This window comes from Monomorium pharaonis, chromosome 10 (genome assembly GCF_013373865.1).
Source record: "Monomorium pharaonis isolate MP-MQ-018 chromosome 10, ASM1337386v2, whole genome shotgun sequence".
In the NCBI taxonomy this organism is placed as follows: domain Eukaryota; kingdom Metazoa; phylum Arthropoda; class Insecta; order Hymenoptera; family Formicidae; genus Monomorium; species Monomorium pharaonis.
Window position 1 is genome coordinate 1,867,907 of NC_050476.1, and position 23,465 is coordinate 1,891,371.

The following is a 23,465-nucleotide window of genomic DNA, read 5'->3' on the forward strand; positions in this document are numbered from 1 at the left end:
AATCTTCTTATGTGATATTTCTCATAAGTGGAATATAAAAATATATATATGGATTATGTAGTCATGGGTTTTTCATATCTTTGGATATATTTATATCATTCTCAATAAGTTTTTTTAAGCATAAGTTTGGCAGAGCTCCAAGATTCTCTAAAAATAATCCGTCCCAGAAATGCATGGAATAATTTTTTAAAAGCTCGCTTAATTCTATTTTTGTTTGACTTCTAAAAAATTATTGTATTGTAAATGCAAATCCGATTTGTGCTTGACAAATATGCATGGAAGATTAAAGGTAACATTTAAGATTTATTTTCACAAACTGTTAAAATTTGAGTTTTTAATCATAGTCATTACGTGCGTTAAAAAGTTATAGTTTTTAATTATTAACATTGATACAATTTTTCTTTTTGTTGCATAGACTAAACCTTTTTTCATCATTTACATTTCTATATATGCATACAGGATATAATAACGCGAAGTCTCAAAGACCTCAAAGAATGCGATTATTCCCCGGGAGATTCTCCTCGATCTATAAATAATTAACAAATTACGTGGGATTTGCAAGGCGAGATGAAGCCAGCTGCTCTTTAATATTTGAAGCGCGAGGCGCGGAGCGGCCTTACAAAGCGGCGCATCGGGGTTCGTCTCGGACCGTATCTTTGCGTGCATGGCTCATGTTTCCACATGGAAGAATATAGGGCCATAAGGCCGATTAGATACTGATAGGCGAGCGGAATAATTGGGACAGTAGTGGAGAAATCCGAGTAGCATCCTGAGCGCTAAGATTGCTAGGAGAGAGTATGGAAGACTTTGAGTTTGAATCCCGGTCGGCTCCGTTAATTTTTTCGTCGCTTACACACGTGTGTATGCATGTTGCGAGCACTCGTTCTACACGTTAGTATGCTGATGTTGGTGTTGCAGAACGAGCGGGACAACACACGACTGGGGTCCCATCGGGGCCCGGTGAGGCGGCGGAGGAGGAGGAAGAGAGGAGAGGCGAGGAGAGGACTGGAGCACATAGAAGAAGCAAACAGCATCGGACAGGCAGCATGGGCAGCAGGCAGCAGTGCCGGCTCCGCTCTGGGCCCAACGGGGGGACCCGGGGTCACATTCCAAGATGGCTGTGCCTGAGGAATGCAGTGGGTGCCCCCCTAAGACGCCTGCCTCCCTCCTTTTTTATTAATCGGTCCCATTTGCTCGTTCTAGCGAAAAGAAACCCTCTTATTACTGTTCGCGCGCGGTGAAACAATGTAACGCGTGTATACGCAGGGTTTAGTTTGCGAGCAGACGCCGAGAAAAAGTGTCGAGGTGAATCCCACAGGTGAGAGAGCGCGGGACGGAGAAAGATAGAGGCACATTGCACGTTCAATCCGGGGCCTGATCTTCATGCAAGCACGCCGCAGATGATGCCCATGCCAGAGGATGCTACTAGCTCGTCTTAAGCAATGTCTCATAGGGATATCTCTGAGGTAATTACGAGGTTCCTATTGCAACTCTGGGCCCAATCCTGGGTCAAGAGTTCTTGCCTACATCTCACATTTATTATATATTTTGGTCTATCTTATTTAACTTCCTACGTTTATTCATGCAGATATTTTATTGATATTGTTTTATATTAATTTTATTTCTTGTTTCTCATGGTAAAGGAATTATTTATGTATACCAATTTATAAATTTTGGGGTAAAAGATCAGATAATACTTTTTTTACTTTTTGTTTCACTTGAAATCTTTTTCAAAGTTACATTTATATATATATATTAAAAAAAATTTTTAAATCTTATTTTATAATTTCATGTTTATGTTATTAATTGATGTTAAAGCTATTTAATTATCATTGAGAGTGAAAATAACAAGTTTAGTGAAAATTTTTAATTTTTAGTTTGGGTCTTTATATATTTCTATGTAAGTAGTTTAATTGTCTATCAATGAAAATTATTTGCTCAAAATAAGTGTTCAATTCGATGATTGTAAGGTGGAGCCCGAAGGTACGTCGGCCTTGGCCGCTGGATCCAGGGCCCTATTCTTAGAAACAGTACGCAGGAGTAACGCAGCGTGTCAGAATGGAGATTATGCACTGGCTGCGACATTGTATACGGAAGCTCTTGCTTTGGATCCTCTCAGTCACGTGTTGTACTCAAACAGATCAGCTGCCAGGCTCAAGATGGGATTATTTGCGCTTGCTTTGCAGGACGCTGTTCGAGCTACTGAGTTGAGTCCGCAGTGGCCAAAGGTATATATTCTTCCTTGTATGTTTGTGTACAGCTCATCACATTTCGGTTCTATAACAATCTGCAATAATTTTCAGGCGTATTATCGGCAAGGAGTAGCACTGCAATGTTTGGGACGTCACGGAGAAGCGCTCGTTGCCTTCAGCACGGGATTAGCTCATGACGCATGCAATCATCAATTATTATCAGGCTTGGTAGAAGCATCGTTAAAATCTCCGCTACGACCGACTTTGGAACCGACGTTCCAACAGCTGCGCGCGATGAAGCTTGATGAATCTCCGTTCGTCGTCATATCCGTGGTCGGTCAGGAGCTGCTTGGAGCTGGACAATACAGAGCGGCTGCCGGCGTGTTGGAGGCCGCGCTCACCATCGGTTCATGCAGTCTGAAATTGAGAGGTTCTGTATTTTCCGCTCTGTCCAGCGCATACTGGGCACTGAACTCTCTGGACAAGGCAATCAACTATATGCAGCAGGATCTAGGTAAGTAACAGATAAGTGGAAATTTGTGTATTTATATTTAATTTATTAATTGTGAATTTAATATGGAGTAATTTATTCACTGGTTTACTGGAATTTTCAGGAGTGGCGCGTTCCCTGGGGGACACGCAGGGCGAGTGTAGAGCCCATGGGAATTTAGGATCTGCTTATTTCAGCAAGGGCAGCTTCAAGGAAGCCCTAACGGCTCATAGATACCAACTCGTTCTAGCTATGAAATGTAAAGATACGCAGGCGGCGGCTTCGGCCTTGACCAGTCTGGGACACGTCTACACGGCGATCGGCGATTTGCCAAACGCTCTGGCCTCCCATAAGCAGTGCGTACAATTAGTGAAGCAGATGGGAGATCGATTACAGGAGGCCCGTGAGATCGGTAACGTCGGAGCGGTCTACTTGGCGATGGGGGAATTCGAGAGTGCCGTCGACTGCCACACGCAACATCTGAGAATAGCCAGGCGTCTGGGTGATCGCGTGGAAGAGGCGAGGGCTTTCAGTAACTTAGGATCGTCTCATCATTATCGTAGAAATTTTGGGCAGGCAATGGCTTATCACGAGAACGTTCTAAGAATAGCTCAAGAACTTGGGGACAGAGCTATAGAGACTAGAGCGTATGCAGGATTAGGTCATGCTGCTAGATGTGCAGGTGATGACAACAATAATTATTATTAAGTACCGTATTGTTTTATAAAAATATACGTTAGAATATGTTATTTTTCTAACTTTATTTTAATATAATTTTATTAACATGCCATCAGGTGATTTGGCGCAAGCCAAGCTCTGGCATCAGAGACAGCTTGACGTCGCATTGACCACGAAAGATAAGGTGGCTGAGGGACGAGCCTGCAGCAATTTGGGCATAGTATATCAGTTGCTTGGCGAGCATGATGCTGCTTTAAAATTACATCAAGCGCACTTGGGAATCGCGAGATCGTTGGGAGACAAAGCCGGTATGGGTAGAGCGTACGGAAACATCGGCAATGCTTATAATGCCTTAGGTTATTACGAACAAGCCATTAAGTACCACAAGCAGGAATTAACGATAAGCAAAGAGGTAACCGTCTTTAAGGCTCAATGTTATCAAATTTTATTTTTTATTTATGACAATCTGCCGTTTAGGTAAACGATCGTAGCTCGGAAGCCAGCACACATGGAAATCTGGCGGTTGCATATCAGGCTGTGCAAGGCCACGAAGCGGCATTGAGACACTACAGAGCTCACCTGGCTATAGCGCGTGAACTGAAAGACACGGCCGGTGAAGCGTGTGCTCTTCTAAATCTCGCCAATTGTCTCTCTTCGCGCGGTAGATTTGAAGAGGCAGTGCCTTACTACGAGCATTATCTGATGCTGTCGCAAGAATTGCATGACGTTGAGGGAGAGGCCAAAGCGTGTCATTTCTTGGGATATGCTCACTACTGTCTGGGAAATCATCGAGAGGCCGTCAGATATTACGATCAGGATTTAGCGCTAGCGAAGGATCTGCAAGATAAATCTGGAATGGGTAGAGCTTACTGCAATTTGGGATTAGCTCACTTGGCATTGGAAAATCTAGATACCGCTCTGGAATGTCAAAAATATTATTTAGGTAATACTTTAATTCTAAAATATATATATTGTAATTAACATGTTTTATAATTATATTTTAATATATTAAAAATAGGTAAAAAAATAAAATATATAATAATATATTATTTATATTGAAATAAATAATTATTAATTGTTTAGCGATCGCGCATATGACCAAGAATCTGGCCGGGAAGTTTCGCGCTCTTGGAAATATCGGCGATTGTTTGTTGCGTATGGGAGAGGTTGATGAAGCTGTTAAGATGCATCAACGTCAGTTAAACTTGGCACGTCAAGCAGCCGATCGTTGCCTAGAAGCGGCTGCCTACGGTGCGTTAGGAATCGTTCATCGAGCTACGAAAAACCTGGATAAGGCTCTTGGTTTTCATACGCAGGAATTAACTTTAAGGCAAGAAGCTGGTGATCTGCGTGGTGAATGCAGAGCACATGGAAACTTGGGTGCTGTGCATATGGCGCTGGGACAGTACACTCATGCGGTTAAGTGTTATCAGGAACAATTAGAGAGAGCGAAAGAGCTAGCGGATTCTGGAGTTGAAGCCCAAGCTTTAGGTAATTTAAGTTTAAAATTTTGAATAAAATATTTGTTGCGTAAGTGATGGAGATAAATTCAACAATATAACTTATACATAGAATGTCATAGAAAAAAAATTATTTGAAAAATTAATATCCTTGTATATAACTTTTTATTATAGGAAATTTGGGCATAGCTAGACTTAATATGACACATTACGAGGACGCTATTGGTTATTTCGAACAACAGTTAGCAACTTTAGAACCGCTAACTACTAGCACTGCTTTACTCGACAAAGCTCGAGCACTCGGAAATTTGGGAGACTGCTACGAAGCCTTGGGTGATCTGGAAGAAGCTATTAAATGTCATGAACAACAACTAGCAGCCGCTATGAAGTTGAAGAGTATAAGAGATCAGGAGAGGGCGTACAGAGGATTGGGAAGAGCTCGTGAGGCTACCGGGGACTTACAGGAAGCCTTGGTGTGTTTCGAGAAAAGATTAGTAGCCGCTCATGAAGTGGATAGTCCTGAAGCTAGAGGTGCCGCTTACGGTGATCTAGGTAAACTGATACATGATAATGAAATTTAGATTAATTTTGTTAAGTTTTTAAGAAAGGGCTAGAATTTTTTCAGTAAACATATTTCTATGAAAACCACGCAAACTTTTTAAATCGTGTAACGTTGAGATGTGCTGATATTTACTCAATGTTAATTTGCAGGAAGAGTACATGCCGCGTTAGGTAATCACGAGCAGGCTGTCAGTTGTTTGTCGCATCAATTAGCCCTTGCTCGCGGACTTGGTGACAAAACGGCCGAGGCCGAGGCCGCCAGCGGTTTAGGAGCAGTCCATCTTCTGATGGACGATCCGAACTCCGCGTTACACCATCATCAATTAGAGCTATCAATTGCCGAGGGTCTAGACGCAGCCGGATTGCAGGCTCGCGCCTGTGCTAATCTGGGAGTGACTCAAGAAACGTTGGGGCAATATGAGGAAGCTATAAGGTTGCAGGAGCAATCGTTGAGCCTTGCCGCTGCGGCGGGTGATCAACTTGCCCGAGCGGCGGCTTTCGCGAGTCTGGGCCGACTTCATCATCTCTGTGGAGACCTGCCACGCGCTTTGAGTTATCTTCAGTCTGGTCTGTCGCTATCCGAGGGCTTAGGTAGAAGGGAAGAAACCGCCAGATTGAGACACAGACTTGGGCTTGTGCATTGGGAGGCTGGCGAAGAAATCATCTCCGTGGAACACTTAGAAAAGGCCGCGAATCTCTTAGAATCATTAGATGGAACTTCTGTGTCCCTTTCTTGTGGTCAACCTAATCGAGTCGAGTTACTATCAGAAACATACAGGATGTTGCAAAAAGTATTGATCAATCTAAACCGAGCAGAAGAGGCTTTGAATTGGGCGGAGAGATCAAGAAGATCTAAGAGTAATTCCCTGGACGACGTAGCTCACTATTCCGAGATTATTGATCGACAACGTGGAATTATTTTGTATTACAGGTATAATTTTTTTGCAAACGAGTATTATAACTTTTAAAACAAGAGATATAATTTATATAACATTATAAAAATTTACCTGTTTCTTTAAAAGATTAAAATAATTGAACATTTTCAGCGAGGTGGGATGTGAATTGCATGCCTGGTGCTTAGCTCCAGGTCGTGGATTACTACGATTCCACTCCGCTACATTAGACGATGGGGTAGGTTTGGAAAAAAGGGTTCTTCAAGCACGTGAAGCACTCTTGGACGAGAGCAACGAGCTCATCGAAGAATCCACCAAAATTCCGTCAAGAGGTCATCATTTGAATGCCAGTTCCTACAGTTTAAGTAGCCTCTTCAGTGTTGGGTCCGTAAGCTCTCGCGCCGGAAGCGCTCGTTGGGGACGAGGCGCGAAAGGACCTACGTGGCAGGCACCATTGCCGATACAGGTGCTTTATGATCTTCTTCTTGCCCCGTTTGAAGATCTGTTACCACCGCCGCGAAAGGAGTTGATCATGGTGGTAGAAAAGTCTCTCTATTTGGCGCCATTCCCGGCTTTGCAGTCCAATCCAGGCGAGGATTATCTGTGCGAGAGATTTTCGTTATTGGTGGTGCCGTCCCTTGCGGCGCTCAGAAAGAGATCTAAGACGCCCGTACTAGAAGGTGGTGCTACCGTGGCTGCACTAGTTGCTGGAAATCCTGTTCTGCCAGAGGATATTCGAGAGGAGTATGGTTGGCCCGAAAGTGTTGCTTCCACTGAGACCGAGTCGGAAATAGTCGCTGAATTGTTAGAGGCCCGCGCAATGACTGGTCAATATTGACTATACAATTATAAAAAGTTTTCTAATTGTTCCGATATCGCGAAAAGTATATCATATATAATTTTCATTTTTATTTGTTTACAATAGGACTGGAAGCGACTAGATCAATGGTTCTGCGATCTTTACCAGATGCGGAATGCGTTCACCTAACAGTTCCAGTCTTCTGGAATACTGGCAGTCTAGCATTCTCGCCTGATCAATGCGAGGAGCCATCCGAGAGACCAGAGTACTTGATAAGTCAGTTGGATTTACTCAGGCTAAAGATGTCCGCCCGTTTGGTAGTAGTGTCCAGCGGTCATAGTTGGAGCAATGTTGATTGCACAAATGCTACATCGGACGGTATACAAAATCTCGCTAAAACTCTATTGAGCACAGGTGCGCAATGTGTGCTCATAGGAATGTGGGCGGTACCACCAACCGCCGGCAGCATCTTATTGCGAGCGTTCTACAGTGCAATGTTGCAAGGTGCGAGAGCATCGCGTGCATTAGCTGAGGCGATGCAGACTGTCCAACATACCAGACATTTTGCTCACCCAGCTAACTGGGCCGGTTGGCTGCTTATTGGCGGAGACACGAGATTATCCAACAAGGTATATTCCAGAGAGAAATTAAACGTGCCATTTAATCAATTGCAAAACAATTAATTGATTAAAACTCTAAGGTGTTCTGTATAATTTAATTTATTCTAAATTTAAAAACCTAGTTTTTATTTTCTTTTAGATTATAGCTTTGTCTATCGAAGAAAATAACGTTTATAAGTTAAAAAATAGAAGCATAATTTTTGGTCATATTTGGCTAGATCACAGTAATCGCATCTTAATACTAGTAATACAATTTCATCACATATAGATGAATAATTATAGAATTTATTTTTGTGTATAGTGTTATAATAATTTCAATTTTAATTGTTAGACCATATTAAATTATAATTAATAAAATAATTTTATAATGTTTCGTATTTCACAATCTTAATATTTCTTTATTTTTCTTTTGTTTCATCAGGTCGCGCTCATGGGTCAAGCGCTGGCGGAATTATTACGCAGTGGTCCCGAACAGAGCAGGGACGCACTGCGAGTGACGCTTCATCTGGTAGAGAAATCATTACAGAGAATTCATCGCGGACAGAAAAACGCTATGTATACGACTCAGCGCAGTATTGAGAACAAGGTGGGCGCGGCCACCGGTTGGCGAGAACTCCTGATGTCCGTGGGTTTCAGATTTGAGCCAGCCGGCAACGGTATACCGTCCTCCGTGTTTTTTCCACAAAGTGATCCTGAAGAAAGATTGACAAGATGCAGTGCCAGTTTACAAGCTCTACTAGGATTAGGTCAATCGTCGTTACATGCTTTGGCCAGGCTCTTACAAGTATTGACTTATTTCAATGAACATTTAATCAAATACAAAGAGGATTTTAATTTTAATTAATTGTGCTAAAAAATTTTTTAGGCGCCAGAAGCCGCAGAAGACGTCATCGCTGCCATGAGAAGAGCCAGTTGTGCTACAGAAGGACAAGAAGTTGTACTGCCTGTACATGTTTGGAGAGCATCCGGATCACATGAACTATTCGCTAGCTTAGGCTTCGATTTGATGGAAGTTGGGCAGTCGGAAGTGATACTGAGAACAGGCAAACAAGCCTCACGTAGAGCCGTCCAGTTTGCTCTTCAAGCTCTTCTCGCATTATTTGGTAAATTAAAATTTCATATTAATACTCATAGTAATAGTAATAGATGCAAATTAATTGTATTATTTACATAATATATTTACTATTAATTGCAGATACACAGGAAGCACCAAAAAGTCTTAGCTTAGATTCAGGCAGTTCAATGGAAAGCTTAGCTTCTGTAGCTCATACAGAAAAAAATCTTGTAGAACGACCACGATTGGGAGGGGCGTTCGCAAGTTACGTACGACATCGTGGTGAACCAGACGGAAAGACCATGGAACCACCGAACGTTTTGATACCAGCATCGCGACAGCCATGTCAAAATGGTGGAGGTATATAAATATTTTATAGTTATAAGATAGCACACCCGAATTGACTTTCTATCTTTTTCAAATATTAAAAAAACAATTCATGTAATTGGCAAAAATTTTATACAGAGATCAAATTTATCTTATATAAAAATTTCACAAGATATACATCTTACATAGAAATTTAATATTTTATTTGAACGCTCTCCAGGTGAATCGGATGTGGCGTTTACACCTAGTCCTCCTGTAGCGCTTAATTTGAACCATCAGACTCGTATTCGAAATCTTTATCCCGATCAGAATCCAATGAGGCCTGGTTCGAGCTCGAGCAGCTCAGTGACAGATTGGGACAATGGCCATGCCACTGTATTGAGACGGCAGCCATTGCCACCGTTGCCGGCTAATGTGCTAGAGAGGTTGAGCGTGAGAACGGAGATCAACACGAGTTCATCGAGAAAACCGCGGCATTCTACGACAGCAAATGAGGACATCTGCAATGCGCAGACCGACGCGACTCAATCCACGGAGACACATCCACAGAATCTAAGGAACCTGGCCACTTCCCTGACAAGTCTGACGCGCGAGCTCACACCCACGATCTCGGAGGTGTACCACGAGCGCAATTTGGGATTGGGTCTGGCGCCATCTTTATCGAAATTGCTGGAGGAGGTTGGCGCTGTGTCCGAAAACGAGGAGTCGCAATCAGCAAAGACAGTGAGCCATGGTCAGACACAGAATTGGATACCGAACGAGCCGGAGCTCTGCCGAAGGGATGAGGCCGATGGTAGATCTATCGCGGAATCGCAGTGCAGCGCCGCCAGTTCGAATAAAATACCTCGGAAAGCTCCTGCGCCACCAGTATAGATTATTTATATTTATAAGTTAAAATGTAATTTCGCGGAGTATAGTACTGGGTACCAAAGAATGGGAGATATATCGGAAAACAGATGGTCGCCGCCTTGCAGCCATAGCAGGGCCGAAACAAGACGATCAACAAAGCGTAGTGCGAATTTATTTGTCAATATATTCCTGGGTATTCGAGTCATTCATGATGAAACCCTGAAAGAATATCCTAACAACGTAAATGCCTTAACACTCGCTAGATGCACATATTTGCATGTCCGTTTTTTTTTCATATGTCAGAGCTCGTGATGTAACGAGTTCTATAATATATACGTACAAGGACAAAATAATCTCGCTAATAAGCGTTAATATGCTCAAGTATAATTTTAATATTGTAATCCGTCCAAACGTTTAATTATTAACATTCTTAATATAGCAAAAAACGGTTTGTAGAGTACATACATATGTTCAATGAGCTAAAGGATCAACTTCACTATTCTCACTTATGATTGATCTGTCTAATAAACAGTATTTAACTGCAGAGTATTCGAGCTCTAATTTTTGACTATCGTGTTTCTTATAAATCATGCGTTCTAAATATTCGTAGAGAATACGAGAGTCAACTCGGATTGATATTTCATTTATTATTAGATACTTCGCAACACGCACATATAAATATGTATTAAATTAATTGTAAGAGAAATCTGTTAGATAAATATTTCTGTTAAAGCTTGTCAGGAAGAAAATTTGTTTAACTTATATATTTTGCCGAGTTGAATGTTAATTTTAAAATTCTGCAAAAAACCGATATAAAGACAATAAAAATCATAATATAAGCCTTTTTAATATACATGTGGATAGAGAAAGAGAAACACTTAAAACTTGAAATATTAACATCAACTTCTACTGTTGTAATATGTTATAGTAATTAAATAAATTTTGTCAACAGACTGATAAATAATATATACGAGAGAATATTTTGAGGAGGCAGGTATTAATAAAAATAAAATATTAAATGAATATATGTATCAAAAAGCTCTTGATTTTTATTTGTTAAGTAGTTAAAATAATTTTAAATGACCTGTAACTTGATCTATCAATTTTGTTGGACCCGGTCCGACCGCGCATACAGTTTTACTTCCTGCTGCTATTTGTGTGTGTCCTGCATCCTGTACAATGTTCGATAACAGACCTGTAGTTTTAGCTTCCTTCGCTATTTCTTGAAGGGCAGCCTCGCTGTCCACCTGGAAATTAACATATATTCTTTTTTTTCCTCTCATGTCCGTGTGTGAAAAGATATTTATTTTAACTGTATAGATAAATATATTTATTAAACAATCAAGTGATAGTCTCTTTTGATTAAAATCTCATCTGATCTGCTTTATACCGCAAAGAATATTTAATACAGTGCCATCCAGACAGTTGGACTTAATAATATAATTTGTCAATATTCATGGTTATTGATGTTCCAATGTTCCAATTCATTTCATAACCAATATACATTATTTTAATTTTAATCGATTTAAGTTTTTATTATTAACATTCTTAATTAATATAATAAAAGATGAATCCAAAACTACAAATCCTGGACAGCATTTATTTAATATATTGGACTGATACGAATATCTTAAACTCATTATATATCTCATAAAAATATATTTTCTTTGTCAACTGTCAAACATAATCTAAAATGCAATACCTTAAGAGTGATCTTGGCTTGCCCAGACTCCTCCCATGCTCTTAGAATTTTTGGGTGTTTTCTGGCAGCCTTGTATGCTGCAACAGCAGCATGCGAACACTGAGCTGCTACTTTTCCTTTACCCATTTTCAAATCTGTTCTGATGACCAGAATCAATTTGTAATTATCTCGTTTGTCTGTGTACACCTACATAAAGAGAAACTATTGTAAAATTGGTCTAATTATCTTAACAGTGAATTTGCAGTCTCTAGGATAAAATGCTTTAGCAAAGATTCGAATCCAACTTAGCAGAGATTTAAACCTACTTAGGTTTGAGTGTTCGCTAACTCGGGTTTGAATCTCTACTAAGTTGGGTTCGAATCTTCGCTAAAGCGTTATCCCAGAGACTGCAAATTAAAACGCGATAGAAGTCTTCCACCACGAGTTTAGAGAAAAATTTGAAGAGAAATATTGTTTACCACATCGTCGTCATCCGTTTCATCGGAATCCTCCACAATTGCTTGAGAATTTTTTCTGTTTGGCACGGTCATTAATTTATATAAACAATAACCGAAGACAGCTGCGGCCATAAAAGCCACTTTCGGATCTGTAGCCTGCGCCACGATTGCCTGAATGATGTCGTCCATGATTTTCAATAATGACTTCTTAGTTTACACCGTATATTTAGTCCGCGACCTATACACTATATTCGACACAATAGGTTACAACGATGTAAACACTCGCGAACTTGTTGGGTCAGGCCACTTTTTCACGATCCCTGACCCATCTTAGGCCATGCAACGTAACGCGTGTAAACGAAGGTGTACATACTATAAAGCGGTGTAAGTGTACCAGCAAATGCTAATAGATGGATCTGCTTTATAACGTCCATGCACATAACTACTTACCTACAAATTTTTTTCCTATGAATTATGTTGGCAAATTTTGAGCAGTTTTCAAGTTTTAACATTATCTGAAAAATTATGCAGTTGAAAGATAAATCCCTTAATTCCACAAAATGTACATAATAAATTAATACTTCATGAATAAGAAAAAAGATATTAAGAAATATTCTACATACTAATACGTTTGAATAAAATACCCATTTTTCAGGAATTAAATATATTTTACAATAATGTTTTATATCATAGATGCTATATTTCATTATCATATATAACATTCTGTAAAAGAATTGTGTATACATATTCTAATAAAAGTTAATTAATTGTAGAATTGGAACTTAACACGCGCTTACTGCTGTAGGCTCTGAATATACAAAAATATATCGCATTGTTATTGCATATATGCACTCGTTTCTCTTTTTATGTGACAAAACAAGATGTGAAATACATATATCTTATACACTACAACAATTATGTGTTACAGCATAGAGATAAAACGATTCAGATCGTAATAATATAAAACATTTTGATATACAGCATCATTAATGATAAGAAAACTAAAATTCGATTAATAATCGGCTAAAAAATTTATTAAATTGATCTGGAAAGGTGAGGATTGAGCAACAGGTATCAGAAATAATTGAGATTTCTTTGTGTTAAATGAAATTACATTTTTCAAGAAAAATAAATTCACAATTGAAAATATCTACTTTGCCTCAATAATCCTCATATTTCCAGTTACAAAATAAAAATAAAGTAATATATCGTCTCATGTATTTTAATGTATCTATCTTGAAAATGTAATGGTTTCTGTTTTTGTGTGCACATTGGAAGCCCATTTCTTTTCAAAGAAAGAACAAGAACGCGAAATAAATACTTAAGTGCGCCACGAGAAATTTGTACGTTTGCAAGAAATTTCAATTACACGTATAAGTTCATAAAAAAAGACAAGAAGGATTAACTTCCAATATACGCGGCATGTAATTGTGCAAAACATAATAAATTCTATCAAATGTCAGTTTCATAAAATGCAGGATGCATTTCAAAGACACAATTTTTAAAATAATTTTAATCTAAATAATTAATTGAATAATTTAAAAATATTAGAATAATAATAATAGAAGCACACCATAATTTCTATAATCTTCGTAACATTATTAACAAACTTTAAATAATATTACAGAATTGAACATTTTTAGAACCAAATGTATAATAGAAAATTAATTAGAGAAACTATTATACAATTGTCTATTAATTTTTAACAAAGAAATCCGCATTACTACATATTTAACACAATAATTTTCTAATCCTGTCATAATATCACATTCTTCTACGACCTTTATTGCACAATTCCATAGTTTGAGAAACATAAATCAATGAACTGTGAATTAAAACAATAAAAAAATAGATAAATTTCTCAATTTAAATTTTTTTTTATGTTAAATATTTTAAAGAAAATGCAAAAATAGTATACTGAAATAATCTTTTAAAAATTATGCAATAAAGGGAGCATTAACTCCCTATATAATTCTTTATCATAATGCTTGCGATATGCACAACAAATTTGTATAAATTTTACGAAATTCTCCAGGAAATTCAGATAAAATTTTCATTAAATTTATATTGAAACAACAAGCATGTATGATGAACAAGTGATACAATCCTTTGTGAACAAGTACTTATGTATAAAATACGTCTTATGTTATGTCAGTGTCATTTAATATTACCTGGTCGAGTATATTATAGAAACAATTCAATGTTTTCAAATCAAATTGAAAAACATATCCTGTTAGTTCTTAAGTAAAATCGAGGAAAAGAATGTACAATAAAATCGATCGACAGTGATATATATATATATATATATATATATATATATATGTATGTATATACATACACACACCTTAATAATTAAGATCATTGTAAAGCCCTTTATGATCACATTAAATTATATCGTAGAGAAAAAATATTTACTATAATTCATTGGAAGAGAGCGCGCTTTGGGAGAGAGCGTAGCACATCGTTCTTTCTATGTTAACAGTTATATTTGCAGAAAAAAATCTAGAATATCAATGTAAGTTCGTATTTCGTTATAACATACAATGTAACGTACACAATTCGATCATGACAAAGAAAGACAGATAAATCTAAAATTTTCTCGCGCGTTCGCTCTTTCTCTTAACGAGAAAATACGCTTTATATAAATTATTATTCAAATGAATAATATATCATAATTAGCCTGCACCAACGTGAAACAAAATACGTTTACATAGATAAAAAGATTTGTACATTGAACGCTACACAATTGGTCCAATCATAATAAAAAAACCAATGACACACATATGTATATTTCTTTGTATGTAGCACTCCTTATTATAAATTGAATACCGTATTATTCTTGCTTGATAATTAACACATCATTTTATTCATATTCTTTTTTTTTTAGATATTATTGTACACATAAAATATTCTCTATACTTAGGCAATATTTTAAATTTTACATAACAAAAAGTACAAAATGATTTAAGAAGAAAAGACATCTTGTACAAATTAATCACAAACAATTGGACGTTTCAATGCTAATATTGTAATATAATTTTTCATCATATAATTTTTAAGTATCACTTTTAGGAAGCGCATTTTTGTAAATCAGGATTTAGCAATTGTATGGGCAATTGACAGCTCACGAATTAATAATATAGAAAAGTTTCTTTAGTTAGAGTTATCAACCACACACAATCCTTTTCAATATATTTATATTTAGATATAGGAGTGCTTAGTTCCTATAATATCTTGTAAAATTCGCTCATTTTTGCCTAATTTTTATATAAGAATTTTTGTAATTGGCTTTATTTCATTTTCACGTATGTGCTCGGTTTTCGTGTTACTCACCAGACTCTGAAATAATTCTAGTAAAGTGGACCTTCATCTGCGGATATGACTGGTTCTTCGTCGCTCCAATCGCTGACTGCTAATCCTACTGATCCATGAAAACTCTGTGATCTTGCTACGTGACTAAAATCAGATATAAGATGCATGGATTATAAGCAGGGAACAAATCTCTTCTATCTCGTTTAAGCCTTTCTTTATTAAATTAAAAAAAGAAACGGGAAAGCTTTTAAAAAGTTAACACATATACATTATTGCTAAAACTATCCTATAGATTAAAGCGCAATTTCATATTAAAAAAATAAAATAATTAGATTTCTGTATTTATGATTAATTATAACATTCTATTTTCTCTGTAGAAATTAACATGGTTTTTTATTATACATCTGCTAGAGCGCTGTAAATGATAAGAGATTGGATGGATAAACAAGGTGCAGAAGCAACACATCACTAAAATAGGTAACTTATATAAAACACAGGTATAGTATCTTTTTTGTTATTCTTAAAATTTTAATTCAGTAGAACTTAGAGTTAGAGTGCAATATCAAAATAAACATTCGTGTGTTTTATATTTTTAAAAGTAAAAAACACCTATTAACTGTATCTCTTGAGAGAATTTATGTAAAATGTTCAAACAAATTTGTACCATACCACTTGCTTGTTTGCCATATTATTTTTAGATTACCGATCACTATGGGTCCTAACAACAAAATATAACAAGTGTAATAATTATTTTCTCAAGTAATTAAACAATATATTGTAAACAATGCAAAGGACTAAAAGATATGATGGACCTTTGCGTTGTCTGGAAAAACTCTTCGTGTGCATCATCTCTTCTCTAAAAAATTAAAATCAATTTACCTCGGTGACAGAGTTGCATTTTTTTTCGCCAAGCCAGCTTTTCTCCGCCCTTCCATAGCGGCTTTCATGGGATCGTAGCTCTTGCGACGTTTCCAATTTTGCATCTCGACTTCCCGAACATTCAAGGCTGAAGGCTTTTTTGGTTCCTTTGGTTTGGTTTTAGGCCCCTACATATACATTCATACATATAATTATATGTTATATATTAAATTTTGTTATAAATAAACACCTACCATGCTCAAACCTCTGTTAACTCGCGTATTAGGTCGTCCTGAATCAGTTCTATTGATATTAGAAAGCGATTCAGACTTGTTATGTGCATCATGCAATATATTTTTCGCTTTATTCATATTGGAAGACATAGGTTTTGTTCGTTGCAGATCCAACTTTGCTTTAGGCAAACTAAAAAGAAAAAAAAATTAGATATGTATACAAAGATATAAATCAAAATACAAGAAAAAACCACAGCTGCATACTTAAATTCTTTGCTGTATTTAGTACTGGAGATTGGAGATTGTGGCATAGGATGCTGTTCATCGCTGCTCTCCGTATCGCTCGGATGGCGTAATCCTTTCGATATATTCTGATGTAGGCTACGACTCGTGTCTTCGTCGCTCTCGTTATCGGAAACAAGTGGAGGACGGTATCCCGTCATGCGAGCGGACATCGCGGATACAACATTCTGAGTCGTTTGTAGATAAGACGAAGTTTCTAAATCACTGTCGCTCTCCTATTACAGATTTTGTATAGCGATTTGATATACAATTATTCTTTACAGTTTATTGAGATTAATAAGTAAATGTGTCAATAAATATTTTAACAACTTTATAATCTGCATATACATATAAATGCATATTATATCTCGATACGTACCAATTGTGGACTACTAGGTGGTGGTACTTGATTGTCCTCATAACAATAATTTAATTCATTATCTGACCAATCATTGGCTAATGAGAGAGCACCTCCCGTGCCATGAAAACTTGCCGATCTTAACACGGAACCATCATGGCTGGAATGCAAATTGTTCTTTTCAAAAACTGAAATACATTTTTACCCATACAAATGTTCTATATCTTTTCGTATACTAACTTGCCGGAACCATCCTCAGTACTATGATGCTTTTTTGTACTATCTATTAATTTCTTTCTTCCTTCAGCCGCTGCTTTCATCGGATCGTAACTTTTCCGCCTCTTCCAATTCTGAAACTCCACTTCTTTGGATGTAAGAGTGGAATTACTTCTGCCAGACGGCTTCTTGTGATCTTTGCTTGACTTCTGATTCGTTTTTTGATTACCAGGAGGATGCTTAAAAAATATGAATTTTACATTAAAAAAAAATATTCTATAGACTAAATAATTTTCCTCAGCTAAATGCGATGCTCACATGAGTCGGTTTTAGAGCTCTCATACTAAATCTTCCGGTATCGGTTCTAGATATAGATGGTACTCTGAATTTCGTTGTCTCCGGTTTCTTCGATAATTCTTTGCTGTGCGCTCCGACGCTACTTGTGCGAATACGATGATAATTTTGCTGCTTGTTCACATGTGCGACAGTCTTAATTTCGGACTGCGCTCTTCTACGTCTTTCTTCGGGGGTTGTATTCGGCGTTGTATCGGAATCACAATTTAATCTGTAAATAATGCATAATATATTCCACTTAATTTCTAAAGAAAAAATAGATTTCTAAAATTTTTTTATTTTTGAGATAGAATTTTATTTAATTTCTGAATAAAATCACGGAATCACAATTTAATCTGTAAATAATGCATAATATATTCCACTTAATTTCTAAAGAAAAAATAGATTTCTAAAATTTTTTTATTTTTGAGATAGAATTTTATTTAATTTCTGAATAAAATACCTTGCTCTTCTTATGCTGAAAGCCCTATTTAACTTAATTCCAGATGAGATTGGCGTCAGAGGAGATTTTCTTTGTCTTTCTTGTTCACCAGTTTCGCTACTACTATCGGAGGCAACAACAGAGGCATATTTTCCTTTCGACGATATTCTATCAATGTCGCTATTATTGAAACTGCTGTGACGCGACACAAGATTTTGCGACTTCATGTTTCTAATACTCGCGTTACTCGATGACCTTTGTATATTGAGATGCCGTTGAAGCTCTGGACTGTTTTGCAGCATGCCAGCTTTAATAGCCAAATCTTTATCAAAATAACTAACCCCTTCATGATAGTTTGTAGTGCTGTTAGATTTTCTCAGCATGTACGGACTATAAAGGTATCATAATATGTAAGACGTGTATCAATTACTTTGAGATTAATCACTGAACCATGGCATTTCAAAATTATATATAATATGTGAAAAAATATGTACCTATTTTCGATGCATGTAAAATATCCAATATTTTTCACTTGTGACGATTTTGCTAAATGCTTAGGTCTTTCCAACATAGGAGAACTGAGAATCTTCGTTGTAGTAGCCTTACGGCTAACAATCGGACTATTAGTCAATTTTGGTGTAGGTGGTCTAAGACGACTTAAAATAGGACTATTTGTATGTTTAAAATCTTCCTTGTACTTTGCGCTATTTCTTTTGGACGTATTAGATTCTATTGTATCAGAAGCATATTCTTTCCTGTAAAAAAAAAATGTTTCTAAAAGAGCTCAATAATAATTTATATATAATAAACATCTCTCACTGGCAAAAAACTCACAATTGACTATCGTTAACAAATTTATTTATCGGTATGTAAAATGGATTATTCACCTATCTAGAGAGCTACTTCTTCTCTCAAAGTGGAGAGGTGACACGATTTGGGACGGGCTTTTCAATAATTCTACATTGGTATCAGCAGTCTTTGATTTAGTTGAACTTAAGTATTTTCGGACGCTTCGCCTATTTTCATTGTTGTTTGCTCGCCGAAACAATGACTCGGATAAGCTGCCACGTCTAACTACGGTACTATGTACAGGCGTACGTTGTGAGCTGTTAGGCGGCGTATTGTAACTGTTACTGGTGTCTTCATCGGATTCTCCACCAGAGTCTATAATTTGATGCTGATTTGAAACTAAACCGAGCCTTTCTTTTATTCGTATATACGAGTCCGCGTCTAGATTACTATCAGGCGATTGTTCCTGTATATGTAAAACATAAAAATATTTAGAAAAAAGAAAAAAGTGTATCAATTAGAAAAAAAGATTAAGACTCGTTAAGATGTCTTTGAATTTGTATAATTATTAAGAAAAATTACGTATTGAATATAAAAAATTTACTTTATATGGAAGTTTAATTATTTTATATAAATTTTGTAGATATTTTATTTTTATAAATTTGCATGATACATACATAGCGATTACGTGCCATTCGTTGAGATCTGGCATGAATTGGAGATGGTATCTTGGTGGGACTCAGAGGCGGCGTACGACTCGTCGAGCCGCCTATTATCGGAGGTAGAGAGTTATGTTCCGCCACTTGAGTGGCCCATTCAGATATCCATGCATTATTATCGCGCGAAATGCTCATCTGTAAAATAAGATCTGTTTCGTGAACATTGTATATTACGCGTATACGAACTTGTAGATGTTATTTACCTTAAAATTGTGAACGTATGCCTCATTGCTTTCATCCTCAGTTAAAACACCAACACTGAAAACTTTGTCGATATCCATTCTCGCTTTCTCCTCATCAGTATAGTCCTTATGAATCGTGTATGTCCCAGCCTCGCTCACTGCACCGTCGGAACTGGCGTCGATGTTGCTGACGTTAAATACATCTAGATTAGCATCCGTGACATTATCCGCGTTTAGATCCATTGCGTAATTAACCAATTGGTCTCTCTGATCGCTCGACAAACTGTTCTCCCTCTCATTCGTATTCTTTACATTGAAATCATCGGTGAGATAATTCATGTTGGACACTTTGTTGTCCTCCTCTACATTGTTTACCTCCTTGCACTCGTGATTAACGTCGATATACTCTATGTTTTTCGTATATCGCTTTTCATTTTCGTCATCGTAATTGTTCATCTGAATGCGACTTAAATCGTTTATCGTCGCAGACCTTTGGGATGTCCAATATACGTTTTCGTTGGTTTCAAGTTCTAAAGAGAGGCCTTGAGATGGAAGTTTGCTGTAACGTAATTCATCATCGCAAGATCTTGTCATTAAATACTGTTCATTTTGACAAGAGGGATCTACTTGTTCTTTTATAGATTGTTTTGTGCTAGAATGTGCTCTTGAAGGATTCTTGACACCTAAAAACACATAAACAATTCAAATTAATTAATATCAAATATAAAATGTAAAATTTATTTATAAAAAAAATATGTATGCAATTTTTATAATTCAGTATTAATTTGATTTAGTATTTATAATTCAAAGACAATGTATGACTTCTAAAATATTATTTCAAAAATAGAGTCATCACAAATGATGATAGAATTGTCAATTCTATTCAATACTATGTGTAATTTCTTGAGGAAAATTATGCATAATTCCTGACATGGGTAAAATATGACATCAAAATTATTAATATGTCAGCAAGCTACATCATTCAGGATAAGTAGAAGGTACTTGTAAGGAATATTAAGTAGCTTGAAGAACATGACTTCACCATGACTCACACACCACAGTTTAGTACTACCAAGTATAGGATTATTACAGGATTCACAGGTTTCTTTATCACACTGCAAGACAATATCATCATTACTGTGACCATCTCTCATCAGAACCATGGTAATCTCTTAGCGAATTTCTGTAGTGTGCACTTCTTATAATTTACACAAATTTATACTATAGATGAGGTTTTTAATTTATCGATTAATCAATAACCTTATTGACAAAATCTATATAGTTTATTATGCTGGTATATAGTTAACAATTTGTTAAAAGGGTCACTGCCACTGAAAGAGGCATTTGTTTACAAATTATTATTTACTCAAAACCTTTACAAAGATTATTAACAATAATCAAGAAAAGTCAATTATAATGATTTATGTATTATACCCTTACAACAATTAAAAATCAGTTTATTTAGATTTCAATGAGAAAAATACATGTTATTTCTAAAAGTTATAGTAAAAGTTAATTAATATTGTAAATTATTGCCTTACTTAAATTTAAAATTGATTATAATTATTAAATATTATTTCTAATATTAAACTAAATATTAAAATTTTTTTAGAAAAAAAGAGAGGAATAAAAATGCATATTTAAATGTATATTTACCTAATTGTTTAAGTCTTTCTGATAATTGGTCAGTTTTTCGCTTTGTATCATCCTCGCTGCTAAAGTAACCCTCTGAATGAGTGCTAGGAACTTTCTGCTTCTGCACCAAGCTTGGAGACAGTATAGTGTTCGGCTTCTTTGATTTTACTTCTACCTGGAAACAAATATATGTACAATATATTACAACATATATTTTACATAAAATTCTAATAATTTAAAGTTCTTATACAAAGATTACATTAAGTAATAACTTGTCTAAAAAATAATTTCTTATTATATTTTATTATAGAGAAAAATATTTGTAAAATTCAAGCTTATTTCAGATAACAAAATCTTTAGAAAGCAAATTTCACAAAGAGTTTGATACAAATTTGTTAAAAGAATATCAACAAAAGATATAATGGAATTTGTCAGTAAAATATGAGAGCAGATTAATTATTTATATTAATGATAGAATTCAAATAAAATTTGCAATTTTGTAAAGTTCACATCAAACTATGTTATGAAGATTAAAGACTGCAAATTAGAGATTAGAATTTAATGAATTAAAATAAAATAGATTAAAATTAAAAATATTTGATCAAATTCTAATTCTTAATTTGCAATCTTCAATCTTCAAAGTCTGATGTAGAATTTGACTGATACATTCCATCTAAATATTTACAAAATGATTTTATTTGGTTTCTGCTAATAATCTGTTGTCACATTATATCAATAGACTTCGCTGATAACATAAGCTTATTGTGAATACAGTTGATGCCAATTTGATGCTAAATCTGTTGGCAAACTGTTGGCATACCATATTGCACACTTAAATATCTTTGTTACGCGACATATATATCAAGTACCTTAGACGTAGAGAGATTCCGCCTGTGCCTGGCGTTGTATCTCTCGAACAGGTTCTGATACCTCGCCGCGTCCACCTCCTTGTCGCCGAAGTCGATGGTGAAGGCCAACGGGGTCTGCAGTGCGCGCGGACTATCGTCCGCCTGCGATATACTCCTCGCAGTCTCCTTGCACCTCTTCCCCGTGTCGCCGTTCCCGTTGCTCGTCGTCGGTCGCGCGTCATCGACGGGCCCCTCGCGCGTCAACAGCTCGCCGTGGGTCCCGCCCGAGGAACTAGCGTCGTCGGGTGGCAAATCCGCCGACGTCGAGGGACGAGTGTCGATCATCACCTCGGACGCCTGCGCCACGTCCATGTTCATTGCCATTTAACATGCCAGCCGTAAACATCCGCGGGAATAACGAACAGACGGTATCGCATACGGTACCCCCTCGGACTCTCCTGGGGTGCGTAACACTCGAGCCACTCCTACGAGCGGCGCATCGCGGGATTGCGCCGAGTATTCACCGCGAAGTTCGGTGTCACATGCGAAAACGGCGGCGATCTCTTAACAGCGAGGTCTTCGACTCGGACGCAGGTTGACACAGTGGCAGGTGCATCTACCGTGTGCGTACGCCATTGACTGCCGTCATCGCGCCCAGCTGTCATTGACACCACCACCGCCACCGCCGCTGCCGCCGACGATGACGATTACAACGACACACAACGTCCCGAGGAGAGAGGGGTGTATGTACAGCATCCGCCGATAACTGTCGCGCGTTTGAAAATGTTCGAATGTTAATTCTTTCCTTATTATGCGTTATTTCCTTTTCTTCTACGTGCCATGAGGAAACGAAGTGTCAGAATGACGAAATCGAGTGAGAGCGACGCGCGATGAACGATCGGCCGTTACGCAACGACTTTTACCGGAAAAGCAGGATGGAACGCCTTGAGAATCTGCATCGCGGTCACTTTGCGGAACGATGCGTTTCTAATTATCGGCACGCGCGTCGATCGCGTCTTCTTCATGAATATCTTACGTATGTACATACACTTTTCCCAATTCGTGAGCTAGATTGAACGACTGTACATTCCACGCGATTTATATTGTTGAAAAATTGAAAGATTTGAACATTTATTCTGTCAAGTAATTCTACAATACCGATGAAGAAACGTGAGCTTTTAGGAAGAGAAATAGGG

General features: G+C 37.0%; 3 protein-coding genes across 5 annotated transcripts; 1 reads left to right on the forward strand and 2 right to left on the reverse strand.

Annotated features, from left to right (window-relative positions):
- Window positions 1-97: 97 nt before the first annotated feature.
- Window positions 98-10,469, forward strand: LOC105832202 (tetratricopeptide repeat protein 28). Of its 2 annotated transcripts, none has more exons than XM_012672940.3 (15): window positions 98-1,466; window positions 1,971-2,228; window positions 2,304-2,706; window positions 2,807-3,364; window positions 3,477-3,772; window positions 3,838-4,303; window positions 4,444-4,851; window positions 4,995-5,372; window positions 5,532-6,312; window positions 6,428-7,101; window positions 7,200-7,702; window positions 8,115-8,477; window positions 8,559-8,796; window positions 8,889-9,107; window positions 9,295-10,469. In XM_012672940.3, exons 1-15 carry the CDS (start codon window positions 1,443-1,445, stop codon window positions 9,945-9,947), a joined length of 6,222 nt encoding a protein of 2,073 aa, XP_012528394.2. In that variant the 5' UTR covers window positions 98-1,442; the 3' UTR covers window positions 9,948-10,469. The 2 variants fall into 2 exon arrangements, with proteins under 2 accessions (XP_012528394.2, XP_036148654.1); XM_036292761.1 differs by having other exon boundaries at window positions 98-857; window positions 919-1,466; window positions 1,971-2,706.
- Window positions 10,470-10,948: 479 nt separating this feature from the next.
- Window positions 10,949-12,415, reverse strand: LOC105832208 (peptidyl-tRNA hydrolase 2, mitochondrial). The gene is made up of 3 exons (XM_012672950.3): window positions 12,084-12,415; window positions 11,626-11,811; window positions 10,949-11,170 (listed from the first exon to the last, which is right to left on the reverse strand). Exons 1-3 carry the CDS (start codon window positions 12,249-12,251, stop codon window positions 10,988-10,990), a joined length of 537 nt encoding a protein of 178 aa, XP_012528404.1. The 5' UTR covers window positions 12,252-12,415; the 3' UTR covers window positions 10,949-10,987.
- A 294-nt stretch (window positions 12,416-12,709) lies between these two features.
- On the reverse strand, window positions 12,710-22,686 carry LOC105832150. 2 transcript variants are annotated; one of them, XM_036292600.1, is made up of 15 exons: window positions 22,291-22,686; window positions 21,443-21,596; window positions 19,808-20,469; window positions 19,563-19,739; window positions 18,984-19,351; window positions 18,591-18,851; window positions 18,118-18,486; window positions 17,640-17,886; window positions 17,346-17,560; window positions 17,127-17,265; window positions 16,730-16,983; window positions 16,487-16,655; window positions 16,254-16,420; window positions 16,044-16,092; window positions 12,710-15,518 (listed from the first exon to the last, which is right to left on the reverse strand). In XM_036292600.1, the coding sequence occupies exons 1-14, from the start codon at window positions 22,651-22,653 to the stop codon at window positions 16,074-16,076; spliced, it is 3,564 nt and encodes a 1,187-aa protein (XP_036148493.1). In that variant the 5' UTR covers window positions 22,654-22,686; the 3' UTR covers window positions 12,710-15,518; window positions 16,044-16,073. The 2 variants fall into 2 exon arrangements, with proteins under 2 accessions (XP_036148493.1, XP_036148492.1); XM_036292599.1 differs by lacking the exon at window positions 16,044-16,092.
- Between the last annotated feature and the right edge of the window lie 779 nt (window positions 22,687-23,465).